Source organism: Electrophorus electricus, chromosome 9 (assembly GCF_041902795.1).
Source record: "Electrophorus electricus isolate QZ-2024a chromosome 9, ASM4190279v1, whole genome shotgun sequence".
Taxonomy (NCBI): Eukaryota; Metazoa; Chordata; class Actinopteri; order Gymnotiformes; family Gymnotidae; genus Electrophorus; species Electrophorus electricus.
In genome coordinates this window covers 22,436,661-22,461,163 of record NC_137505.1, presented here as the reverse complement: position 1 = coordinate 22,461,163, position 24,503 = coordinate 22,436,661, and the positions used below count along the sequence as shown (strand labels likewise).

The 24,503-nt window shown below is 41.6% G+C and overlaps 1 protein-coding gene across 8 annotated transcripts in view; it reads right to left on the bottom strand.

Moving 5' to 3' along the window:
• The window catches only part of map4k4 (mitogen-activated protein kinase kinase kinase kinase 4), a 54,933-nt gene that overhangs the window by 12,323 nt on the left and 18,107 nt on the right, over positions 1-24,503 (bottom strand). Inside the window, exons 4-24 of one of the 8 annotated variants that reach the window (XM_027006853.3) lie at positions 22,851-22,976; positions 21,744-21,854; positions 20,174-20,264; positions 19,161-19,291; positions 18,557-18,611; positions 17,784-17,862; positions 17,099-17,274; positions 16,444-16,516; positions 15,980-16,190; positions 14,240-14,401; positions 12,906-12,992; positions 11,485-12,039; positions 10,402-10,557; positions 6,991-7,182; positions 6,565-6,671; positions 6,302-6,438; positions 5,378-5,472; positions 4,285-4,463; positions 3,786-3,900; positions 1,837-2,091; positions 465-576 (exon numbers count right to left, since the gene is read on the bottom strand). In XM_027006853.3, coding sequence (XP_026862654.2) covers positions 465-576; positions 1,837-2,091; positions 3,786-3,900; positions 4,285-4,463; positions 5,378-5,472; positions 6,302-6,438; positions 6,565-6,671; positions 6,991-7,182; positions 10,402-10,557; positions 11,485-12,039; positions 12,906-12,992; positions 14,240-14,401; positions 15,980-16,190; positions 16,444-16,516; positions 17,099-17,274; positions 17,784-17,862; positions 18,557-18,611; positions 19,161-19,291; positions 20,174-20,264; positions 21,744-21,854; positions 22,851-22,976 — 3,205 coding nt within the window. The remainder of the gene's footprint in view (positions 1-464; positions 577-1,836; positions 2,092-3,785; positions 3,901-4,284; positions 4,464-5,377; positions 5,473-6,301; positions 6,439-6,564; positions 6,672-6,990; positions 7,183-10,401; positions 10,558-11,484; positions 12,040-12,905; positions 12,993-14,239; positions 14,402-15,979; positions 16,191-16,443; positions 16,517-17,098; positions 17,275-17,783; positions 17,863-18,556; positions 18,612-19,160; positions 19,292-20,173; positions 20,265-21,743; positions 21,855-22,850; positions 22,977-24,503) is intronic. The other 7 variants (XM_027006856.3, XM_081720390.1, XM_081720391.1 and 4 more) reach the window with 7 other exon arrangements.

Sequence of the window (24,503 nt, the reverse complement as noted above, 5' to 3'; positions counted from 1 at the left end):
GATGACGTTCTTAACCTTTTCTCAGCTTTTTGAGATAAGATAGCTGCCTTCAAAACCTGCAATCAATTGTTTTTTGTTCACAATTTTTCTATATTTAATAAGTTCTATATTTCATTAGACAGCAGAACAAGGCAACAAAGTGCCAACTCCCAAACCTACAGCCCTATAGGCTGAAGCATACAGCTCTACAAGGTAAAACTGTACCTTCCAGGCTATAACTACAGTGCGACAGGGTAAAACCCTACAGCTCTACAGGACAGTGAGGATGCCAGAAGGGAAGTCCTGCTCTTCAGTGGGAAAAGTAGGAGTGACCTTGGGATGGTGTCTGGGCTGAGTTATTAATCACTCCCTCAATTACTCACCCCTGAGTTATTCATCCACATTGTTGAGGGACTCAACAATATTAGATAGATGGTTATAGACTGTGACTCACCCTCTATTTACTTATCCCCTAAGTTACTCACCCGCGTTGTTGAGGGCACTACCAGTGGATGGAGAGATCTGGAGGAGCCGTGGGTCAATGAACGGAGTGAAGGAAGAGGAGGACTTGTGCTTCTGTGCAGTGCTGGACTGGGACTGTACATGGGAAGTTTGTAAAGAATCAAACACTGTACAGTAAAACTGCTTAATCTGGCATAATCTTAAATGCAAGCAAAAAATTATTGGTAAACTCCGCAAATCAGCTCCATCAACTCCACAACGTTTACACCTATATGAAACACCTATATGACGTTCCCTACTAAAGCATACAACATAATGCACTAGCATTATTGTCAGTGTCTAAGAACAATGACATTTGTAAATGACTTTGTAGGTCAAATTCTGAATGCCTATAGACACAATGCCACAATGTCTACACATTTTCACATAATTGAGCTATGTATTAACTGTTGAAAATAGGCAAAAAAAATTCTAAATTAAAAGGGCCAACAAATCAAAGAGTTACTGTTTTTCTCAGAACTTATATTATAATCAGGAACTAACTTGTATTGACAGATACATTCTATGCATCAAGAAAAACAAATCAGTAACTTCTGTAAAAGCTTCCCCCCATCTTTTTGCATAATAAATGCATGAAACTATTTTAACTGAGTGCTCATAAGGTATTATCAGCTACTACCAACTGTTTTGTTATGCTTTAGTGTTGGCCATCTAAAAGTGATTAAACTTTAATTCTGCCTTAACAGTAACACTGCAGTTCTAGTAACATTATAATGGGAACATAGTGTAAAGCAGGCAGAATACCAGAAAATATAGACACACACAAATGTAAAACTCAGTGGTTTGATGGCTAACGGATAAAACTTAACGTGCGTGCAATAAGATAAGGGGGCAATGATGTTTGCAAAGGCAAGACAGAAAGGAAAAGAGAACAGAAAATGGAAATAAAATTTGGATTATTAATCTCCCAGTTTTTAGAGAAAATCTGTTACATAATGTCCTGGATTAAAGAAAGTAAAGAAGTGTTAAAAGTAAGCAACAGACATTATGCACTGAGCAGTAAAAATGATACCAGAAGGTGTTTAGCCGCCATGTGTCCTAAGTCAACACTACTGTTTGCCATACTCAACACTATCCTTTCCGATACCCAACACTGCCCTTTCTCATAACCAACACTGCCCTTACTTCCAATACAGTGCACCAGGTGGAGAAATACAGCAGAGCAGAGGTGAAAGGGCAAACAGAAAAAAAGAATTAGAAGAGGATAAAGAGAAAGCTGCTGCAGGTTTGCCTTAATCCTGTCATGGTTAGTCTGAGGGCGTCTTCAGGGGAAGGCTTCTAAGTTGCTACTCAGCCAGTCCAGAGCAGGGCGCTATGGACTGCAGCAGGACGTACCTCCAGGAGGCTGAGCAGTCTGTCCGGGGGCGTGAGTGGGGACAGGGCGGGACTGCTGTGGCATGAGGATGAGGAGGGGGTGGAGGGGCAAGAGGAAGGGGGTGAAGGCCGACTCTGCTGGAGCAGGTCAGGCAGGAGGTGAACTCGGCCTGAAAAACCATTCCGGTCCTGGATCCCCTGCAGATCCACCCCAGCGGCAGGGCTAAAGCCCGCCCCTGGCATCGGCACAGGCCGCTTTTTTATATCCCCTGAGCTCTGGAATTAAGAAGAAGTAGAATGTCTGCTGTGCTCTGGAAGTAACATCTAGCTGATTATTATTTAGCGGAAATATTTTTGTCACAAAGCAACTCTAAATTTAGCCAAGTAAATTAGACACTGCCTCTAGAGAAGAAACACATTTTACAGAGCTGTTGCTACTGAACAGTTACTGCGAGATTAAATAATAAAGGTAATTAACTTGTACTGAAAAAGGCAACTTACTGCATTATTTATTACCACTTCCTGTTTGTCTTATTATTTCCTACAGTTCTTATTTCTTCTTATGATTTACATTTTTTCTCAATCCATGTCCACCTACAGCCTCTTGGTTACAGTCACCTAACTCTACAAACATCTTCTAACTAGCAGCGTTTGCTTGCTTGTGATTTTTGTGCTGTCTCTTAGAGTTCTGAAAAAACTTAAAACTTTAAACTTTGTCCCTCATAGAAATACAAGGTAAAATGTGCAAAGACTGAATATTCTGACTACTGCAGCTGCTTGATGTAATGTCGTACACACTCAACAGTACACTGTCAGCTTTAATGGGTCTCTGCTACCCCAATGTCTTCATCCCTTCGCCATTCTTCCTGTGCTAGTTATGGCGCCTCAGTCTCATATTGCCTACTCATACTGCCTAATTTAGCTCCTTACTCAAACTTTTTAAACCAAAACGTAGCTTTCCAGAAGAATGGCATTTTCAAGGCAACTTGAAGCATGTTTAGTTCAGTAATTTGACATCTTTTTTCTCAGGCAAAGCAACTAAAGGATGAAGGAGTAGTAGGAGTGAATGATCTGGAGATCCAAGGCTTAATTCCTATTGAACTCTGGTCTTCAATGGGAAAAAAACCTTAATAGGAACATAAATAAGCAAAACAATAAAAAATAAAAGTGTGTGTATATATATATATATGTATGGAATGCATAATGAGGTCACAAGGTGTCAACAACAGCGGTAAATGGTTTAAGCTGATTAATGAGAAATAAATTATCTGAAAAGGGCTGTGCAGGAACTCAGACTGCACTATACTGTTTTATGTAGTGTGTATATATAATGTACATGGCTATACAATGTAATGTGTTTTCACCACAAAATGAATCCCCACAATAAACATGTTACAAAGAGCTGTGATAACAAGACAGCCTAATTTCAGAGAGTTCTGACTGCAGCCAGAGAGTCTTGCCACCCACACATTTTTCTGGCAGAATCAAGAGCTTGCAGATTTGATACACATTCGACTGCTTTTTAATCATCTCACCAGTCATGATAAATAAAAAAAGAGCTGTTCAGAGGGGTGGCAGTTACCCATAATGCTTCTGTGCTTTAATATGACAGGTCAAATCACAAATATTATGTCGTCCAGCCTCCTCAACACAGGTAAATATTAGGGGAACAAAATGCTACTTACAGTAATGTAGCTAACTGGTATGACACCAGACACAGGCAAGTCATTGCGCTGTTGTTATGGTTACAGCGTATGTGCTGGGTAAGCTGTGTGAATGCTATCTTAGGTTGATTCAACTCCCTATATATATATATATATATATATTTGCAGCATGTACAATCAGAGGCATGCTGAAATTGAACCCAAGTCTTTTACACATTGTACATTTTCTCCCTCTTGTATAGACCTGATGGTTTAATAATGTGGCACTACACGTGGTTTAGACCCGGTGCACTGTGTGTTTGGTACCTGTCGCACAACCAGTGTGCTGTCCTTGCATGGAACAGAGGCAGCCTCGTCACCATCGTCATGGACAACCATTGTCTTCACTGACTCTGTCTCACCATTGCTCAATCTGGATGAGCTGTCAATCAAACAAAAAGGCTCTCATCTCCCACGTATGTGACTCATCCCCTACACACTGATCTTAAGATTACATTTACTTAGTCACTGACTGCTGTTTGACAGTCATAGGGTTAGATCATAATGCTTAAATTGTCAAACCATAATACAGAATTAGACCATAATGCTTAGAGACAAACCATAATAATAAAGATTTAAGCCATAATAATAAAAAATTAGATAATAACAATAAAGACATATAGACTATAAGGCTAACTTTTCAAATAACAAACGAAGCTCCATTTAACATTACACAAAGACGACTGGCAATGACTCTTAGCACCAGTTTTTGGGGCCTGTATTATTCCCGCTAAGGATTTGTACGGGGTCTGCAGGATCTGCCTACCCTCCCCGGGAGTCCTCTGGGCCAGAGGTGGACTCCTCTCCGCCCTCCTGGTCCACCTCTTCGTCATCCTCATCATCAGTGGTTCCAGAGTCCTCGCTGGAGGAGGAATAGTCGGTTGCCTTGTGAGGCGGCCGAACGTCCTCCACAGCTCGAAGCTCTTTAGCCAGCGCGGTCAAATCCTGTAGTTCAGGGGTCACAGGTTAAAGGTGAATATTCTCCCACTGACTGTTTGAGTGCTCTCTCTTTTCACTCAGATTTCTCCCTCTCCCTCTGAGAAGTTTAGTAGTCACAGAAGAAGATGCGGTAGTAACATTTAAAAGCATAATTCCACTCTTTGTTCTTTCTCTCTCTCTCTCTCGCTCTCTCTCTCTCAGGCTGTCTTTATGCTCATGCTTTTTAACATTCACAGCTTGATGATGCACTCTTATTTTGAAAAGGCTGTTTAGTTTTGCCATTCAGGGTTGACGTGTGGGTGAAATGCTCTGTGCTGGTTGGCCATCACAGGCTGATTTTAAAGGCTTGAACACCAATTGGAAGCCAACAAGAACAAAAGCTAAGCAAAAGAACAAAGAAAGAAAGAAAAATAAATGAAAAAATGAACCGAATGCAGATTTCCTACAGGTGCCATATAGAGCAGCACAACCTTCCAGTGAGCCCAACGAGCACCAGCGGCTGTGATGAGAGATGCAGTAGTTATCAGGTAGTGTTAATGCAGTTATGTGACACCGAGGTTACAGTCCAAGCCCAAGAGAGGACACAAGCCATTAGTACAAGACAAGCCATTAGTACTTCAGTTAAGTCAACACGCGTTCTCCGTTCTTCAGAACAACCTTCTCATGCTTACCACATCAGCCTATAAGAACCACACCAGAAGATCACGCAACAGCAATCCATAGTGGTGGATCATGAACAAACACAGGAACAAATATACAACAAAGCACTGCATGTACCAAAAGAGAAGTCAGATCAGAAACCAGACTCCAGCATATTTCCAAAGGCATGTTTTAGGAAATTCTTTAAACACACACACACACACACACACACACACACACACACACACACACTGCTCTGCTACGGCTCAGGGTTCTCTCACCACCAGACGCCCTGGCCGAACTAAATCCTTCTTCTCCTCTGGTTTTTTCGACGCATGCTCCACCCACTGCTGGGAACCTTCAGACTTAGAAGAGGCTGCAGAGAGAGACAGAAGCATCATAACTGCACACACAACGCTGCAGAGCCTCAGGTTCAACGTATAAAAGTTTTTTGAGTTATGCAGGGACCCTTTATTGTCTTTTTAAAGATATACAAAGGCTCCACTCTGCATTTTAATGATTGGAAGCATTTAAACTTTAATAAACTTTAATCAAACTAAAAAAAAATTATGAGGGCTTATTCTGATACTTAAATAACTTGCTGTTAAGAGATTACTGCTATTGTGCTTCTGAGGGTTAGCAGCTCCACAAGTTATCACGCTCAACTTTGCAGGCTTTTGAAATATTGGGCAGTAAAATCGCTAAATTTAGCTAAAACATGTGGATAAGCACAGTCTGCACATTTCTTTGGGGGGAGTAGAAATATGTCAGAACATAAACCTCTGCTTATTTTGACTGGTCATTAAACTATGCTTATGATTTATGTGCATCTCTAAAACCTTCTCAAAAAATCATTTTTAACATTGAAAAGCTGCTCAAAGTATAATTTTGTCTTCAACAGAATGAACAATTATTCTACCTGTTTAAATAATTCTATTCTGTTTAAAGAGGATGTCTAGTTTGTATACAGTAGAGTATTTATCTCTCCTAATCCTTTGGAAGGTCACTGAAACCTGATCTCAGATGGTCAGTAAGAGATGACGTAATATCACAGACACCCCTTACTTGAAAAATTCACTGTGTGTGTCTGTTTGTGTAGCCATGTGTGTGGCTTTGTTTCTCTCCCTTGATCCCGTGTGTGTGTGTGTGTGTGTGTGTGTTTGCGTGTGCGTGTGTCTCTCTCCCCTAAACCTGTGTGTACTCACTGCGTGGTCTGTGTCTCTCTCCTGATCCTGTGTGGGAGGTGCTTGAGGTGGAGCTAGACCCTGATGAGCTGCTGCTACTGCTGGGCCTGGGGCCCATTCTCTCTATGCGTTCCCATAGCAACCGTGGCTCAGCATTACTATGGAGACAGGTACAACTGTTCAACATTTATACCGAAACCCAAGCAGTGTGTGGTTGAACAAGAATACGCACACACACACACACACACACACACACACATACACAAACTGGCAGACACACATACCTTCCAACATTCTTCTGAGCCAGAAGGTTGCTAGCCAGCACAGTGGCCTGAAGAGATGCGTCTCTGAGAGAGTGTACAGGGGACCTAGAGGTTGTTCTTAGTGGAACCTTCCAGAGATGCAGGCAGGGTCATATGTATGTGTGTAGGAGCAGAGGATGACAAAGACACTTTAGGTTTGAAAGAAACCCATCAATGCTGCCTGCACACCACTGAACCCAGCCAAAGACATTCACTCACATCCAGAAACCCTGAAATAGCCATGCTAGAACTAGCCAGTTGACACCATCTTAGGTTTTCAACATCCGCATGGGAACATATCAATAATCCCATTGGATCATCAATATTTCCATCAGGACATCTAAAAACTGACCAGACCAGACAGAGTTGTGCGGCGTTCAGAGCTGTGGCGGTGAGGTTCACGCTTACCCGGGGCGGCTCCTCAGTGCCGGTGGCCGCCGCGGGGGGGTTTGAGTGGGGAGGCGGGTTGTGGTGGGGGAGCGGAGGCTGGAGGCGGGGCTGAGCAAGTGGGGGAGCTGGGTCGCTGAACGAGTGGGAGCGAGGGATGGAGTGAAGTGCAGCTGAGCTGCTCTTTAGCACGGCCTCCTGCAACCGCCTCTCCTTCCAGAGGCAAGCGTAACAGCGTGATGGAGCAGGAGGAGCAGAAACACAAAGGGGTGGGGAGGGGGTGGGGTGAAGAAAAGAGGAGGAGCAATGGGGTATGAATGACAGGTCAATGACTGCACTGAGAGCAGGAGAGGAAGGTCATGGGGTCACAGTGCTAATGCGCATAAAACTGAGAGGAACTCTGAATGCTTAAAATGCTTCTTTTACCACTCATTTCCACTTTAACTTTAACTGCAATCCATTCTTTGTAAGGAGAGGAATGAAAAAGCCTAATGTTCAGGGCTCGGCATACTTCTTCTCATTAGAAAACCGAGTCTGATGAAAGAATCCATGTCTAACAGGAAAACACCGACACACCTCGGCAGTGAAGTATGTCTGTTTCCAACTTGGAAATAGAAGGCACTCAGACAAACAAGGACAATATGTAGAAAAAACACTTTTGCATCCACACTGATGGGACTGCTTTCCTGCACCCAAATATCTTAACCTGTGTGCTTAGTATTTCGTTATTAATCGTAAGGCAAATTATGCAGTAACTTCTGTGAATTATTTAGTAACTACACTGAAACTAATATAAAAGTATCATAGCCCTAAGAGTTTAAGGGTTTAAGCTTTTAATTGTAGAAACAGTTCTAATAAGCATGAGTGAGATCACACACACACACACACACACACACACACACACACACACACACACACACACACACACACACACACACACACACACACACACACACACACACACACACACACACACTCCCAGGTGGGACCGAAGGTAAAAACAAGCAAATGAAGGAAGGTGAGTGGTCATGGGATGGGGTCAGAGGGTCAGGGATAACACACCTTATCTCTGCTTAGAGGAGCTCACTTTTTACTTAATCACAATGCTCGTGACAGTAAAATATGTTGCTTGTTATTTAGGAAACTGGCCAGCATAAGATCACACCACATGCCAAGATGCTTTACTTCTGTAACCTAGCAACAGTTACCTAGCGCCATTACAGACAACTGGCTTAGTCAACGCAATCGACAAGTTTTAGCAAGTAGCAACCAAGCAAAAAATACAAACAAAACAAACAAACAAAAAAAATCTAGCTAGAATAACAAAATTAAAATGACAAAAATAGGACTATTTATCTACTTAAAACTTTAAAACTCAGCCTTATGACATTTTTGGACATCTTGACAGATCAGAACTCCTCTTTGATGAGACAGCTTTGCATTGCAATATGGTATATTACTAGAAGTCAAATTTACTATTGAAATTCCAAACAACCAGCACGCTCTATAGTGCAAAATTCTCTATTAACAATTCTGGGCTTAAATATAAGTATCCATATCAGTCGTGATACCACACAGTTTCCCCCCATGACATCACTAGAAAGCATGAATATAAGCCATTCTCTATAATAAAGCAAAGTACAAAACAGAAAGATTAAACACAGTAGTAATTTAGCAATGGATAAGTAACTTATCACAGAGAACAGGTATAGTACATCCAGCTGTGAATCAGTTAGTGTAAAAACTAAGGAAGTTGTAAGAGTGCATGAGAGAGAGGAACAAAGACAAACTTGATTGCTTGTAATAGAGTAAGAATCCACTGTGAAGAAAAGAAGAGAGCAAGCAGAGCGAGAGAAAGGTAGAGCGGAAGCTTACGTTCCCCTACGAACTAGCCCAGAGGGACGAGGAGAACACAAAGAATCAAGCAGTCAAAACAGCAAGGGTGAAAATGCAGTGCATAAGCCTTGACTCTTTGACAAACAGCAACATGCCAACAGTACAGACCAGAGTAAAGGGACCCACTAGCCTGACTTCATTTACTGAATGTTAACTGTGCACTCCCTCAACTAGCTCTGACTGAACATTAGCAATGTTAGCATTTTGGGGGAATTCCTCTATTTCTGTAAGAGCAAGATGGAGAGCAAGTGTGAAAGGTGAAAAACGGAAGGTACACTATACTACAGATGATGTGGCTACTGGTAGGAAATGGTAGGCTACTGGTGTGAAAATTTCTCTGTTCTAAGAAAAAGCCAACCCGGGAATGGAGAGTGAGAGGAAGAAATGTACTCTTGAAAAAAAATTAAAAGTGGACATCTAATTACAGTCTTCAAACTGTAGCCAAGAGCCACGAAAAATGTGAACTGGCTAAGTGGCAACATTCTGACATCTTTGATGACATCTTCCTAAGCCCTGCAATGCACTTCCGTTGTTCCAGCATGGAAACCCTTACTAACTCTAACCAACCCTAAGCCTAACCCAGCGGACCACCGTGGGCCATGCCAAGAATCTCCTGCTTACCTATAAAGATGTTAGAATGTAAGCAAAGTTAGTGTTGAATTTTTTAAGGACAACAGTTATAAATCCAGTATATCAATTCCTTAAATCATAATCACCTTAACCCAATGTGTATTAGCGACGTACGGGCGGGATGGGTTACAGATGTTATTGCATAGGGGAGATATTATGGATGGGTTAGTGATGAGGGGTGTCTGTGTATCAGAAGGGGCTGAATAGTTCTTGAAAAGATGTAGTGATTGGCTGCACGAGGGAAGTCTCACCTTCCCTGATTGGCTGCTGTCATTAGACATGGGAGTTAACCTGATGGGGTGGAAATTGGTTTTCTAAACTGGGAAAATTTTTTAAAAGAAAATAATTTTTTTAAAGGTTGTTAGCTATTATTATGTAGGAAGGGGCTCAGGATAACCTTAACTTCTGACTGTTCTGCAACCCCTCACATCTGCTGTTCCATCATACATTGCACAGAGCCTATGATGTATTTCATGCTTCCAATAAAAAATAAAATAATAACAAATACAAGATTTAACAAGGCAGACCCATGTTGGAACAGTACACATGGACCATTATTTGGCTATCTGTCAAGATCAGGCAATTCTGGTGTAAACCTCTTAAATGAATAGGGTATTTTATGGCAAAAACAATACTTATGAGAAATGAACTAAGAACCTTCCTATTTCTTGAGGGAGAGACTAATGTGAGCGCAGGAATAGAGCTCAGTTGAGTGAATTCTGATGGCAAATTACAGCAACATTTGCATTTGTAACATTTGCAAACAAGGTGAATGGTAGCAAAACGTCTGTTAAGCCCATTGCACCAGTGTAGTTGATGTTACCAATTTCATATGCTTCTGGATTCTAGTGCTAATTTTCCAGCCCCCACATCAGGGTTCCCTAAATGACCCATCCCCATGGTTACCTGTGGTTCCATAGGCCGATGTGCAGGAGGCTGGGCCTGCTCTGAGGTGTTGCCATTGGGAAACGGTTCAGCACGCGGTGGGACGGCAGGAGGCTGCTTCTGAGCCCCTGCAGGCTGCGGAGATCCCTGCGCACTCCTGCGATGGCGCTCATCAGCCTGCAAGCCCACAAAAACACACACATCAACCACGGGCAAAAAATGTGGGACTTATCCTAGCAAAACACACTTACACAGAGCAGCAACAGCAAGTTCAGGTTAACCTATAAAAGGAGTTTTGGATGGGATTATTTGTCTCAGGAGTGAAAAAACTACAGCGCACACTAGTTCAAAATAAGCATGTTAGTAATACATTTTTAAAGCTCTTGTTCGAAACAAAATCTGATTTATAGAAAATGAGGAGCAAGGAGAATAAAGAATAAAGCAAGGAGAATAAATCATAGTTCTATGATTGCGACAGGAGACCAATCAAAATGGAATGGGGAGTGAGAGGAGTGGATTGTAAGCACAAAAAATGGTGCCCAAGTGAGAAAAGCTGGAAAAGGAAAAGAAAGCAAAGTGGCAAAAAACCAGAAGCTCAGCATATCTGAAATGGGTCAGGATCATGAGGTTTTTATCTGAAGAGACTGTAAGCAAGCAAAGCATAGGGAAATGCTGCAGAATGCTGAGATGCAATGCACAACCTCTGCACAAACCTCTGAGAGAACAATATGCAAGCTTTATGGGTAAATATATTTATTGCCTTTTCTCATTAATTAATCTACCGAAAAGCCATCTGTGAGATACAGAAGTGACAGAGTACCGGTTATCTTCCAATGAGGGCTCTGAAATTCATCTTTGCTGAGGATGTGTCTGTTACGGTGAGTGTGCCATCAGTACACTCTACAACACCACAAAATCTTTGGCCTTGCAATTAAAGCATAAACATCAGGAGGGAGTTAAAAGCATGAAAATCCTGGAATTACTACTGCAGGTGAGTAAGCATGAAGCAGAAATGGTAGTACCCTTTTATGCAGAGGCAGCGTCGTCAGTCCAAGCAAAAGAGTTATTAGCAAATTAGGTCGTAAGAACTGTTTAATGCTTCACCTCTCTGATTGGCTCAGAGTCAGGGGCAGAACATTCTGACTGGAGCATCAGACTGGTTTGCCCCTCGTCGTGGGTGTGGGGTGGGGGACGGGAGACTGAGCTGCATTGCGTTTGGTCTTGCTGCGGGACTTCTACACAGCTAGCCGCCGAAGAAAGGCCTTGCTGAGGCTGCGGGACTTGCTGAGGTTGCGGGATCCTGCTTTTGTCTTGAGAGTCCTGCTGCAGCTGTGGATCTCTGCCCTTGTCCTGTGCAGACTGCTGCGGCAACGGGGGGGATCTGGTCCTGTCTGCCGTGGGATGCTGCAGCTGAGGGATTCGAGACCTTTCTGGGGCGGCGTGTTGCTGGGATCGCTGTGTCTTGCTCTTGTCCTGGTGCTGCTCTAGCGGCACTTTTTTTTCAGCCAAGCCCCGCTGCTGGGGCTTGTTGCTCCTCTGAGCCGAGGGTGCAGTCTGCGTGGCCTTTCTGCTCTGCTCCAGGGGCGGCTGCAGGGAGACTACGTAGGCCTGCTCCTCCTGTAACTGCCTCTGCTCCTCCAATTCCCTCCACTTAAACTCCTGACATACACACGGTGCGTTAAAACGGCTGACGGATTATGCACCGTAAGGCGTTTCGACACGAGGTGTCATCATAGCAAGGTCACGCTCAATTTCTGATTGGTTAACTTAATTTACCAGCAAAAAGCATAATAGGAATGCATCGATGGTACTTTTGTTCAGCAATGTTTAAACATTTACCCATGGGGGGCAAGGAGAAAGATGACTTTCCTCAAGAAAAAAAACCCAAAATGTTGCTTCTCATCATAACCTAATGAGACTCAATCTTAGCCCAATACATTTTTGTGTTTTCCACCTTGAGAACATTCAGTTAAACTCTTAGTTGGTCACATTATCAAGGCTCCCTTGATTGTCAGAGTAAGGCAAAACAAACAAGCAAACAGGCTAAAAACAAACAAACAAACAAGTGTTTGGGGTTCATGGGAATGGTATGCAAAACTGCCACAGCTCACTAGAGCAAGACTTGCTTTTTTAAGACTCATTCTGCTATTCTGGAAGATGAAATAGTGAAACAGATGCAAACCTGTTAACTAATCCATCTGTTACCCAATTCAACCAGTCTTTACCTATGTAGTAAAGATACTATATATGAAGAGTTAATGAGCTCCAGGTGTCCAAAGAACCAATCACTGTAAAAGTGAAAGCTAATGACATCACATCACTTGGTTTATATCCACATTATATGAATTCAGCCTTCACATTTATGTATCTAATACTCAAAGATTTTATATAAAAAGTGAGAGAGAGAGAGTGCAGGAGGGAGAGGGAAGAGAGCAAAGGAGAGTGTGAGAGAGAGAGAGAGAGAGAGAGAGAGAGAGAGAGAGAGAGAGAGAGAGAGAGAGAGTGAGTGAGTGTGTTGTGCTCACCAGCAGCATGGCCTGCTCATGACGAAGCTGCTGCTGTAGTATCTCCAGGTGTCTTTGTTCTTCCTCCAGCTGCCGCCGGATGTACTCCTGTCAATCAAACACAGGGACATGTCAGTACTGTCAATCAAACACAGGGACATGTCAGTACTGTCAATCAACCTCAGGGACATGTCAGTACTGTCAATCAACCACAGGGACATGTCAGTACTGTCAATCAACCAAAGGGACATGTCAGTACTGTCAATCAACCACGGGGACATGTCAGTACTGTCAATCAACCACAGGGACATGTCAGTACTGTCAATCAACCACAGGGACATGTCAGTACTGTCAATCAAACACAGGGACATATCAATTTATGTTGATCAAACACGGAAACTATAGTGAAAGTGTTCATATATATATATATATATATATATATATATATATATATATATATATATATATATATATATATATATATATATATATATATATAATTAAATGCATTTTTTAAAGTAATGTTAAATGCTCCCTCAGCAAATAGTTTTCATTCAGAACTTAAGTCCCTCCCTGCGCTCAGCATATGTGAGAATTTCTTTAAAATTGATGAAAAAGCATCACAGGAAGTTTAAGAAGCTGGTTAAGAAATCAACAAGAGCTGTCATCAAAGCTGCCATCAAAGTAAAGGGAGGCTACTTATATAACAATATTGATTTAACACAGCATAATCACATGAGTTATTTCATTCTTTTCATACTGTCACAATTTTTCTAAAATGTAAAATATAGTAAAAATAGACAAAGAGTTGGTAACTTCTGATTTGTACCATATACTGTTACAAGTGTGCAGGTGTCCTGTAATAATATACAAACCTTTCCTCTTGGGGAATGGAACTGGATATCTGTGTGTGTGTGTGTGTGTGTGTGTGTGTGTGTGTACGCACACATGTGTAGTATGCATTCATATTTGCTTGGTCCTGACTGCCTCAGAGTAAAAAACAGTAAAAAAAAGTCTTTTTGTGCTCATTGTGTTCCGACTGGCTGCATATCGGGTCTGTTTATGTGTTCAGACTGGTCAGACTACTAGATCTTAGGAATGGCTCACACATTCAACACTGTTTTCATGGTAAGTGCAGAGTCAAGAACTGCAGCTCTGTTGCTGTTTTTTGTAGCTCCTACTCTGCTCACAGCTAAGCGCACAGGTGAATTCATTTGCATAAGAAAACGAGCTTGAAGACCAAACTAAAATCAGTAACCAAACCATCTGAGCCTGTCACATTTGGCCTGTGTATAAATGCAAGCAGTAGCTCACTTCTTATTGTGTTTGTGTAATGAGGTCAAACGTCCCCCCACCTGTTCCCGGTCTGCTCTCCTCTTCTCCTCCTCCGCCCTCCGCCGCTCCTCCTCTTCTTTGCGCCGCCGCTCCATCTCCTCCAGGCGCCTCCTCTCCTCCTGCTCACGCCTCCTCTGCTCTCGCTCCTGCTGTCTCCGCAGCTCACGCTCACGTCGCTGTTGCTGTGGACAGCCAGCAGAGGGCAAACGAGAACAGGTCAGACAGACAGAGACGGGCATAGAGAAGTGGAAGCAGAAGTGGAACAAGACACACAGAGAGAGAGAGAGACTCAAACACACAAGGAGGCATAAGAAATATAAATACTTCGTAGAAAACCAATATCACAGGCATACTGCAAGAGTATATACTACACGTTCCTTCTCCACCTGCACAGAACCTGCTACTTCACATTCAGGCCTGACTGACAGTAAAGTGAATTGTGTGTTTTAACAGCTTCATACTAATAAAAGGAGCCTATAAGATGCCACACATTTAAGATGATATGCAGAGCCCCATCTTATGGACAAATAACACAATTACCAGAGGGGAAAAATGGAAAATAAATGAGTAATATTGGTGAGTCAATGCAATGGGCGGGCTGTGCTTTTGTGATAGGATCTTCTGGATAGCCATTCTAGGGTTCGTTTCCATCAGCTAGAGTCAATCATACATGATGCACGCTTCAGGGAGCACCACATATATGACCAAAATAGAAAATGTATGCCATCTCAACATACTATGTTGAGATGGCATACATTTTCTATTTTGGTCATATATTTACAGGGTTTTATGGTAGTTTTTTTTTTTTGCCATGGCGCACTTGTGCTGCTTTGTGACAAGAGCTGTTGTAAAAGTGCTATATGAATAAGTTTGACTTTGACAGATCCCCTGTGCCGATAAGTCATGTAGTGGTCAAACCACAATGACAACTACATGATTCAGCAAGACAGCAAGCTTTGTAGTGTGAACAGTACAGTGATCCGATGACTTTGTAAGTCATGTAGTGTGTGCTTGGCATAAGATAATGTACTGCTATTCATGTGATTTAGCTAACGTTCTTTACGTGTTCTTTATATTATAGATAATGTTACTTGACATACGTAATGTGCAATATACCAAGCAGGCTAATTTTCTCGTCATGTTCAATCAAAATTAACATGCAAATTTTGGGGAATTGTTCAATTTATATGAACTGAATACTCTGTAAAACCAGTAGCTAGTTAGACTATTCAGATCAAAATCTCTCTCATTGCAGACGTGGTCAATTAAAATTCCATTTGTCTTTTCAAAAAAAGAAGAATCAGGTGTGAGTTTTATTCACAATGCCTTTGTTACTCTTTCTGTTTGGTAACATTAAAAGTTTATCTGCCTTTTCTCCTTCTCTGATTCATAGGTGTGCACATGGCTTATTATAAACGATATTAAATGTTGATTCAAATGCAACATTTAAAAGCTTGCCTGTAGATATGCACCAATGCTACAAGCCTACTATGAAAAGATGTCAAAGAATGATCGCCATGTACTTAAGCACAGACCAAACTGTGGGAGGCCTGAGGGAGCTCAATCAGTGAACTGGGAACCTCTGCTCTATCAGAAACATAAAACAGGCCACTAGAACAGTCCAAAATAAGAAGCTATCCTGAAAACACCCTGACAGTGGCCTGGATCTTGTTCCTCCTGCAGCCTCCCATGCCCCTCCATGGCCCCCACCCCCAACCTCCTCTGCTCGCTTCCCCCCCGCCTTTGGCCCCACTCCTCACCTCTTCCAACCTCCTCCTCTGCTCCTTCTGCTGCTCGATGCGTTTCTGCCGCTCGGCCAGTAGCTGGCGCTTGTACTCCTCCTGCTCGCGGAGCTGCTGCTCCTGTAGGAGCTGCTGCCTCCTCAGCGCCTCCGAGCGCTCCTTGTTCTCCTGCTGCAGGCGGATGAAGTCCCGCCGCAGGGTGGACTCGCCCGGTACGTTAACGATGGAGCTGCGGGAAGACATCCATTAGCCCGGATAGAGCTGCAATGCTGGCACAAAGCTCCTGCTAATGTACATCGCGCAGTACACTATTGCTAACACAAAAGATCCATTTTGTGGGACAAGGAAAAGAGCTGAATAAGGCAACTTTGATAGGAGGAATGTAAACATTTTTTGCTGAGTTTTTTAAGTGGTGTATGTTAGATCTAGTGTTTGTGTGTGTGTGTGTGTGTGTGCATGTGTATGTGTGTTTTGAACAGTACCTTGGTTCTCCTTCCTGCTCTGGGGCTTCCTCCTCCTCTTCCTCACTGCCACTGTATTCATATTCAGTCTCATCTACAATGAAAAGTAACAGAACAGTATATAAATGCATAAAATATCCAAAGCAAACCCACACATTTACACATATGCACATACACACACATGCATTTTTCCACTCATGATTGCACCCATGCATACACGTACACACACACACGCGCGTACACACATGTACACACACACGTATGCACGCGCACACACACACATGTACACACACACGTACACACACACGCGCGTATACACACACACACGTACACACTTGCGTACACACACACGTACACACACACGCGTACACACACGTACACACACGTATGCACGATGCACGCACACACACACACACGTATGCACGATGCACGCACACACACACACACACACATATGCACACACACACACTTGTACACACACACGTACACATACACACGCGTACACACACATGTACACACACACGTATGCACGCACACACACACACGTACGCACACGCACACACACACGTACACACACACACACGTACGCACACGCACACACACACACATACACACACACGTACACACACGTACACACACACACGTGTACACAAACGCGTGGTGCGTTTGATCAGACCTTTCTCGCCTCTCTTCTTGCGTGTGCGGTCGATGTGGTCTTTGAGCTGGATGCGGACTTGTCTCTCGTTGGGCTGGTCCCTGATGAACGGATGCTTTAGCAGCTGCTCTGTCGCAGGCCTCTGAGTGTAATTCTTCACCAGGCAGCTTTCAATAAAGCTAAAAAACTTCTTGGACCTGAGACAGACAGAAAAAAAAGAAAACCCACCTTTCAAAAATTGCACTACATTTGCAACTTTAAAGCTGTATATCTGATGATTTTTTTATTTTAAAAAGGTCACAAAATGCTTGAAGAGTAATTTTAATTACATACTTAGTTAAATATTATGTCATGATGCAGAAACATTTTGGTTACCCTTAAAAAACCTTGTAAACTGGTGGATAAAACAACAGATAAAAACAAAACCAGAATGGGAAAGAAAATAAGGCTCTGATTTTTGATAAAACAGCTTTATTTGAATACCATTACTTAAATAATGTGGACTGCTTTCAATATCGTATAACTAAAACGTCTATAATTCTATATTTACATAATCATATAATTAAAGATTTTGTGTGACACGATTGCACCTTTGACTGTTTTGTGATATCTGCAAAAGTATTTATTTTGGGGTCCATCATTTGGTTATTTTTATTCTAGCAGGACATCATCAGATTCCTTTTGACCTGAGGGAAAGGTTACTCACCATTTTTTGGATTTGAGTCTGGGTGGAGGGTTTCTAGGAATGAGGAAGAGAGCTCGCATTGGGTGCATGTCACACAGCGCTGCAAAGCACACAGAAGACCAGACATACTTAAGAAGGACTTTCACTGACCAACAGAGTCACTGACAAACATCTGAACATTTCACTAAAATGCAGACTTCAGTTCAGGTCAACTTTGTGAAAATCTTGTGCATGTTTACAGAAGCTTGCTTAAATATCTATGTAAGGCTTAAAATCATGTTATAACGTACTTGAAGTTCTTTCTAAATATAAAGTTTTAGCTAGTTTTAACTGTGCATCATGCCAGACTCTAGTCACTGGCGCTTTATTCCCTTTGGATTTAGGGACATCCTCTACATCAGTTATAAGAAATTCTCAACACACTACACACACTACAAACTGTTCAACACTCACAAATGTGCGATATTAATACTGTATTGTCATTTGTTTATTATCTATTGCTGATTTCTCCCACGCTCACCCCACTGCAGTGTCACTTTAGTTGGTGTTGCTAATTCTGTAAAATCTCTGCAGTAGAATCCCCACCTGCCGAGTGTTTCTTTTATTGCGCTTGGAATTGTGATTTTCAGTGTAATGTTGACATTTATCGTTAAAATCGTCTGATCTGTGGGGAGCAGATCAGACTACACATGACTTTCTATGCATGACAGTAAGCTAAACGTGATGTGATCTGCAGTACTGGAAAGAGTAAGAGCAGAAAGAGGAAAGAGTGTATATCACAAAGAGACACTTACGTGGCGCTCCCTCTGCCATCTCTATAGCCGTGATTCCACATGACCACAAATCACTCTGGACACAATGCACAGGGAAAAAAGTGACTCCACTAGTGCAACTGTTTAAGCGCTCAAAAATCCTGATAATTCTTTTTGGTTTTTTTTAAACTACAGATGTTCTACATGAAAAATAAAATAACAAACTATATTTTCCAGTCTCGCTCAACATTCTGAACCAATATGAAAAACAAACTCGCTTCTGGTACGTAGCTATACCGTGGCATGGTTTTGGAAAAGGAGATTTATCAGGGTTCTTTAAAACTCAAACTAAGTGAGAAGCAGATGGGTGAGGTCATGCAATTCACAATAATAAATGCCAGCAAAAAAGAAAACATTTTAGTTCAAGCCTGTCTGAAACAGGAGCTTTAGATTGAGATTGTCTGTTACACAGACAGTCATTTTGACAGTCATGCTAAGGAATATGCCACTGAGTGAAACAGACCTGAAGTATAGATGATCACCAGCACCATTTCTTTTCCATCACAGATGCTCATTTTGGAGATCTACACCATGCGTGCTTGTGTCCCCAGAGATAAACATATGTAGAAATAAATGTACGTCTTACCCTGTAATCATAGGTAGCATCAGGGTTTTCGTCACAGGCGATGACTTCAGGTGCCATCCAGTAGGGGGTGCCGATGAAGGTGTTTCTCCGTCCTACAGTCCGGTCCAGCTGAGCACTCACACCAAAGTCCACTGCCAAATGCAATCAGAGCAAACCAATTCAAAGAACATCCACACCAACAGGGAGAACAACGGCTCCTATTCAGGTGCTGTTTTTGGCAGCAAAGAGTCAATTCTCAACAAAAGGTTAAAGCCTGAGCGATAGCTAACAACCCACTTTTAAGATACAAATACTTGTGGTTTACCACAGAATTGTGCCTTATGGGAAAACAGTGTAAATTTTGAGCAAATCCAGTATGCTATGGTTATGGTTATGTTAGTTGGAAACCGGAATCTGCTTTCAAATAAGCTTGATAATGGTCATTTTTAAAAATGTTCACATGTGCCTCACCAGAATGTCCTCCCCTTTGATTTAAAACTCCTCCAAGATCCACACTTAACATTCATTGACTTGAATCAATACATTTCTCTTTCTCTTTCCCTTGTTTGTTTTGACTCAGCTGGGTGGTCCTAATATTAGGTTGAGTTTGTGTGAGCTATATCTCGCCAATCACAAGGCTCATGTCAAATGTCCCACCTACATAACTTTTATGACAGGTCTAATCAGCAAACTCATTTTTTATTTTTTGTAGTATTTCATTTATATCTTTTTTTTAATATATTAAACACTCAGTAAAGCAATATAACACCGGTATTGTACAACCAGCTCGGACTGGAATAATAGAGTTTCTTATGTAGTTTCTAACTCTATTTGACAAACTATTGGACAAAATAATGTTCCATAGAAAAAAATACAGTAGCCATCCTGAAGTCAGAATTCTGTCTGTACATTTCTTCATGTGTTCAATAGCAGATTTGGCATAGTTTGAGTGGCTTTGTCTTAGCCTGAAATGGTACTGCATATAGCACATTATGTGGAGTGTGAGGACCATGATTTAAAATGCTTCATCTCACCTAATTTGACCTCTGCATTTTCAGTTAGTAGAACATTCTGGCCTTTAATATCTCTATGGATGACATGATGGGCATGTAGATGAGCCAATCCCTGAAGAGAAACACACACCCACCCACACACACACACACACACACACACACACACACACACACACACACACACACACACACACACACACACACACACACACACACACACACACACACCCACACACAGACTTGAGCCTGGAGAACAATAAGATTACAAGCATCAGTGTTTGTGTGTAGAAGAAAGAGAAAAACAAAAAGTCCATTGACAGTTCACACTGGATTCATGTGTTTTGGATCAGTACTACAGCACACTAGATTAAATAAGACAAAGGCTATGAAGTCAGGCATGTAAGCGCCATGAGACATCAGTACACCTGCACTCTGGCTGACCTGTGTTTCTCTTTATGGTAGTCTTCGACACATCTATGATTACATACCCATATGTGTTCCTGATTTAATTTGAAGTTATTCTTCATAATGCAAAGTATTCTTTATTTATTTGTTTTTCCACTACTGTGGTGTTCTGTGAAAGGTTGTTGACAATTGCCAAGCTTACTGGTGCATTCTTGCTTCTTAAAATTATACCAAACAGTAGATTATAACTTCTGTTGGGACAAAACAGCAACAAATTCCAAATCTACAGCATTTAGCTGATGCTTTTATCCAAAGCTTACAATTATGACTGAGTACAACTTGGGGCAATTGAGGGTTAAGGGTCTTGCTCAGGGGCCCAACAGTGGCAACTTGAAGCAGCAACCTTCCAATTACAAGTCAAGTACCTTAACCACTGAGCTACCACTACAATAAACTTTAGACCTTTACACAGCACTTTTATGCATGAGTTAATAACAATCCAATTGTTTACAATCCCCTGAAGTGGATGGATATTGTATAAACATCGCTGTCATGCCCATAGGGTTCACTCACAGATATAAATACCTTCAAATGTGGCATTCTGAATTTGGGCCACATGCTCATTCTTTTATTTTAAAACGAATGGGCCAGAGTACAGAACCAAAACTATAAAAACTAAATGTCACAGGCAAATCAGTCAGTCAGTCAGTGTCAGTGAGAGAATGAGTGAGTAAGTGTGTGTGTGTGTGTGTGTGTGTGTGTGTGTGGTGACAAAGAGAGTGAGTGAGTGAGAGGGAGTGAGTTACGACAGTAAGTGGGTGTGTGGGTGAGTGAATGGTGATAGGGTGACTGGGAGTGAGTTATGACAGTAAGTGGGTGTGTGGGTAAGTGAGTGATGATAAGGTGAATGAGGGAGTGAGTGAGACAGTAAGTGGGTGTGTGGGTGGGTGAGTGAATGGTGATAGGGTGAATGAGGGAGTGAGTGAGACAGTAAGTGGGTGTGTGGGTGAGTGAATGGTGATAGGGTGACTGGGAGTGAGTTATGACAGTAAGTGGGTGTGTGGGTGGGTGAGTGAATGGTGATAGGGTGAATGAGGGAGTGAGTGAGACAGTAAGTGGGTGTGTGGGTGGGTGAGTGAGTGATGATAAGGTGGCTGAGGGAGTGAGTGAGACAGTGGTACTCTACCCTGAGGATCTCTCTAGAGATGTATGCAATCCAGTCTTCCTTCAGTGTGTTTCCTTTCGTGTTCTTCACTAGATCTGTGATCGAGCCAGCACCACAGAACTCCATCACCAGCTACACAGATTGGGGCACACACACACACACACACACACACACACACACACACACACACACACACACACACACTCTCAGTTAGAACACTAGACATGAACCCTCATTGTTTTGTTCCTTTGCCTCTAGTTAACTCTTGTTTGTGTTTTCATATATGAACTACTTACACCCCTTATTCTTATGTCTATAAAATTAATCATCGTGTCTATGAAGTTAATGAAAGAGTTATAATTGTGTGGAAACTGGTGCTTGTTCAAAACTGCCTTGTCCTGCAGAGTTTCATATAAAGACAAACATAGACACAGTCGCATTTTTATTCTCGTTGTAAAGAGTAGATAAGACATGGCTTGGTTAGAATGAGACATGTACACGCAGATACACACTTGATTTTTGTTTTGTGTTTGTTTTTTTCGCCACAGTATTCAAATGAGCTAGAATTCCTAGTTCTGAAGAACTGGTGCTGTACTCTTGTTAATGCCACGATGAACTGCAATATGTCTGATAAGATAATAATTAAAAGAATCTTATAAAAATGCAGAAATAATGACTCAAACTCATGTCTTATATTGTTGCATACCTTAAACAAGCTTTCAATAGTTTATATTACAGACCCAGAGCCGGTTTAAAATTTGTTATATTACTGATCCAGAGCCGAGTTAAGGTTAGTTTTGATACTGAACCAGAGCTGGATTAAGGTTAGGGTTAGTTACGATACTGACCCAGAGCTGGTTTAAGGTCAGGGTTAGTTACGATACTGACCCAGAGCTGGATTAAGGTCAGGGTTAGTTACGATACTGACCCAGAGCTGGATTAAGGTCAGGGTTAGTTACGATACTGACCCAGAGCTGGTTTAAGGTCAGGGTTAGTTACGATACTGACCCAGAGCTGGATTTAGGTTAGGGTTAGTTATGCTACTGACCCAGAGCTGGATTTAGGTTAGGGTTAGTTATGCTACTGACCCAGAGCTGGATTAAGGTTAGGGTTAGTTACGTTACTGACCCAGAGCTGGTCATCATGGCCTGGAGGGCTCTTTTTGATGAAGGCACCATAGTAGGTGGCGATGTTTCGATGGTGCGAATACTTCTTCAGCATATTTATCTCCAACTTAATCTCCTCCTCTTCATCCTAGATACACCCCAACACATACACACACATATACACACACATGCACGCATACACACACACACACACACACACACACACAGAGTACACAGCAAGAGAAAAAAGTGTATGAGAGAAAACCAGTGTACAAGTGCACATGATTAATAGTTCTAACAGACCCCAAATTGAAAGGGACACCAAATCCCATGTTAACTGTAAAGAAAATAAACACATTTATTCTTAAGTTTATACTTACATTTATGCATAAATTATAACAAAAAATGTGGAAAAAGCATATCAAAATGTAAAACTATAATCAACAGTCCCCTCAGTCTTTTCCAAGGCTCAGTTGCCTAGCTAGGATACAGTTTTAGAAGATAATTGTCATGCTACTTTGCAATCTTTGTAATCTTTTGATTTTATTGTGTTCGGGAGAGTCGTGATATCAATGTTTTTCTAAACCTCAGTACATTTCACATTTTGGACTAATACTGTATATACGTCACTTGAAGATAGATTTTCAGAACAGGAAAACATTCTGACTGTGCTGCCATTAATAATAAAGCGAATGAAAGAGCTGACAAAAGCAAAAACAGAACTTGGCGAGGACGTCAGTGTATGGTTTTAATAGGCCATAAAATATGTACTCCGTGGTTCTGTGCTGCCCATAGCCAGTGTTTTATACTGTGCGTTTTGTTTGGGTGTGTGGGTGTGTGCACATATGTTTGTATGCAACAGAGAGCAGGTGAGGCATGCCAAAAGAGAGAGGCATCATAGCAGGAAAAAATATGGCAGAATGACATCATCCTCTCTTGCCCCTCCTCTCAAAACTGCATTAGCAAAACAGAAGGGGGAACGACGACGACACGCTTCCTATAGTCCCACAGCACCTCCATATATAGAGCAGGAAACTGTATGTGGGTCAGGCACAGAGGTGCTCTAGTGGCTCTCAGTTAGTCCTGCACCAGTGAAGCGAGCCGGCTGTCCTTTAGAGAAGCAGCTGTCATGGAACTATATGTACATGAAAGGTATAAACAGGCATAATCTTTTGGATTGCATTGCAAAATGCAATATTTACAGTATAACGACTCTCAATATGAAGCACTCGTCAAAGCATGTCTCAGTCATGGGTTGATTTATAATACCACATTAAAACTTAAAACTGCACAATGAGCTAAAATAATGTTCCTAAATAATCCTAAAATCTAAAGTCCTAATTGTACAATGATATTGGTTAGAAGTATAAAAGTGCTGGCTAGACAACCTGCATCTAGCTGTTTACACCATCAACCACTGTTTTAATTTTGGATAATTAATGGTATATATAGTTATATAATTATTCAAGTGGTTAAGTAATGGTATATATATTTATATCATTTTTCAAGTGGTTTTTACAAATTAATTTTGCATAAATGTTTAACCACTACATTTGGGACTTTAAATTGCTTATTTAATCAGTCCTACAACATCTCAAAAAAATATAAGACGATCTAATAATTAGATCATCTAAATATTATGGTTTTAAATGAGATTTAAATTAGAAAATTTTAT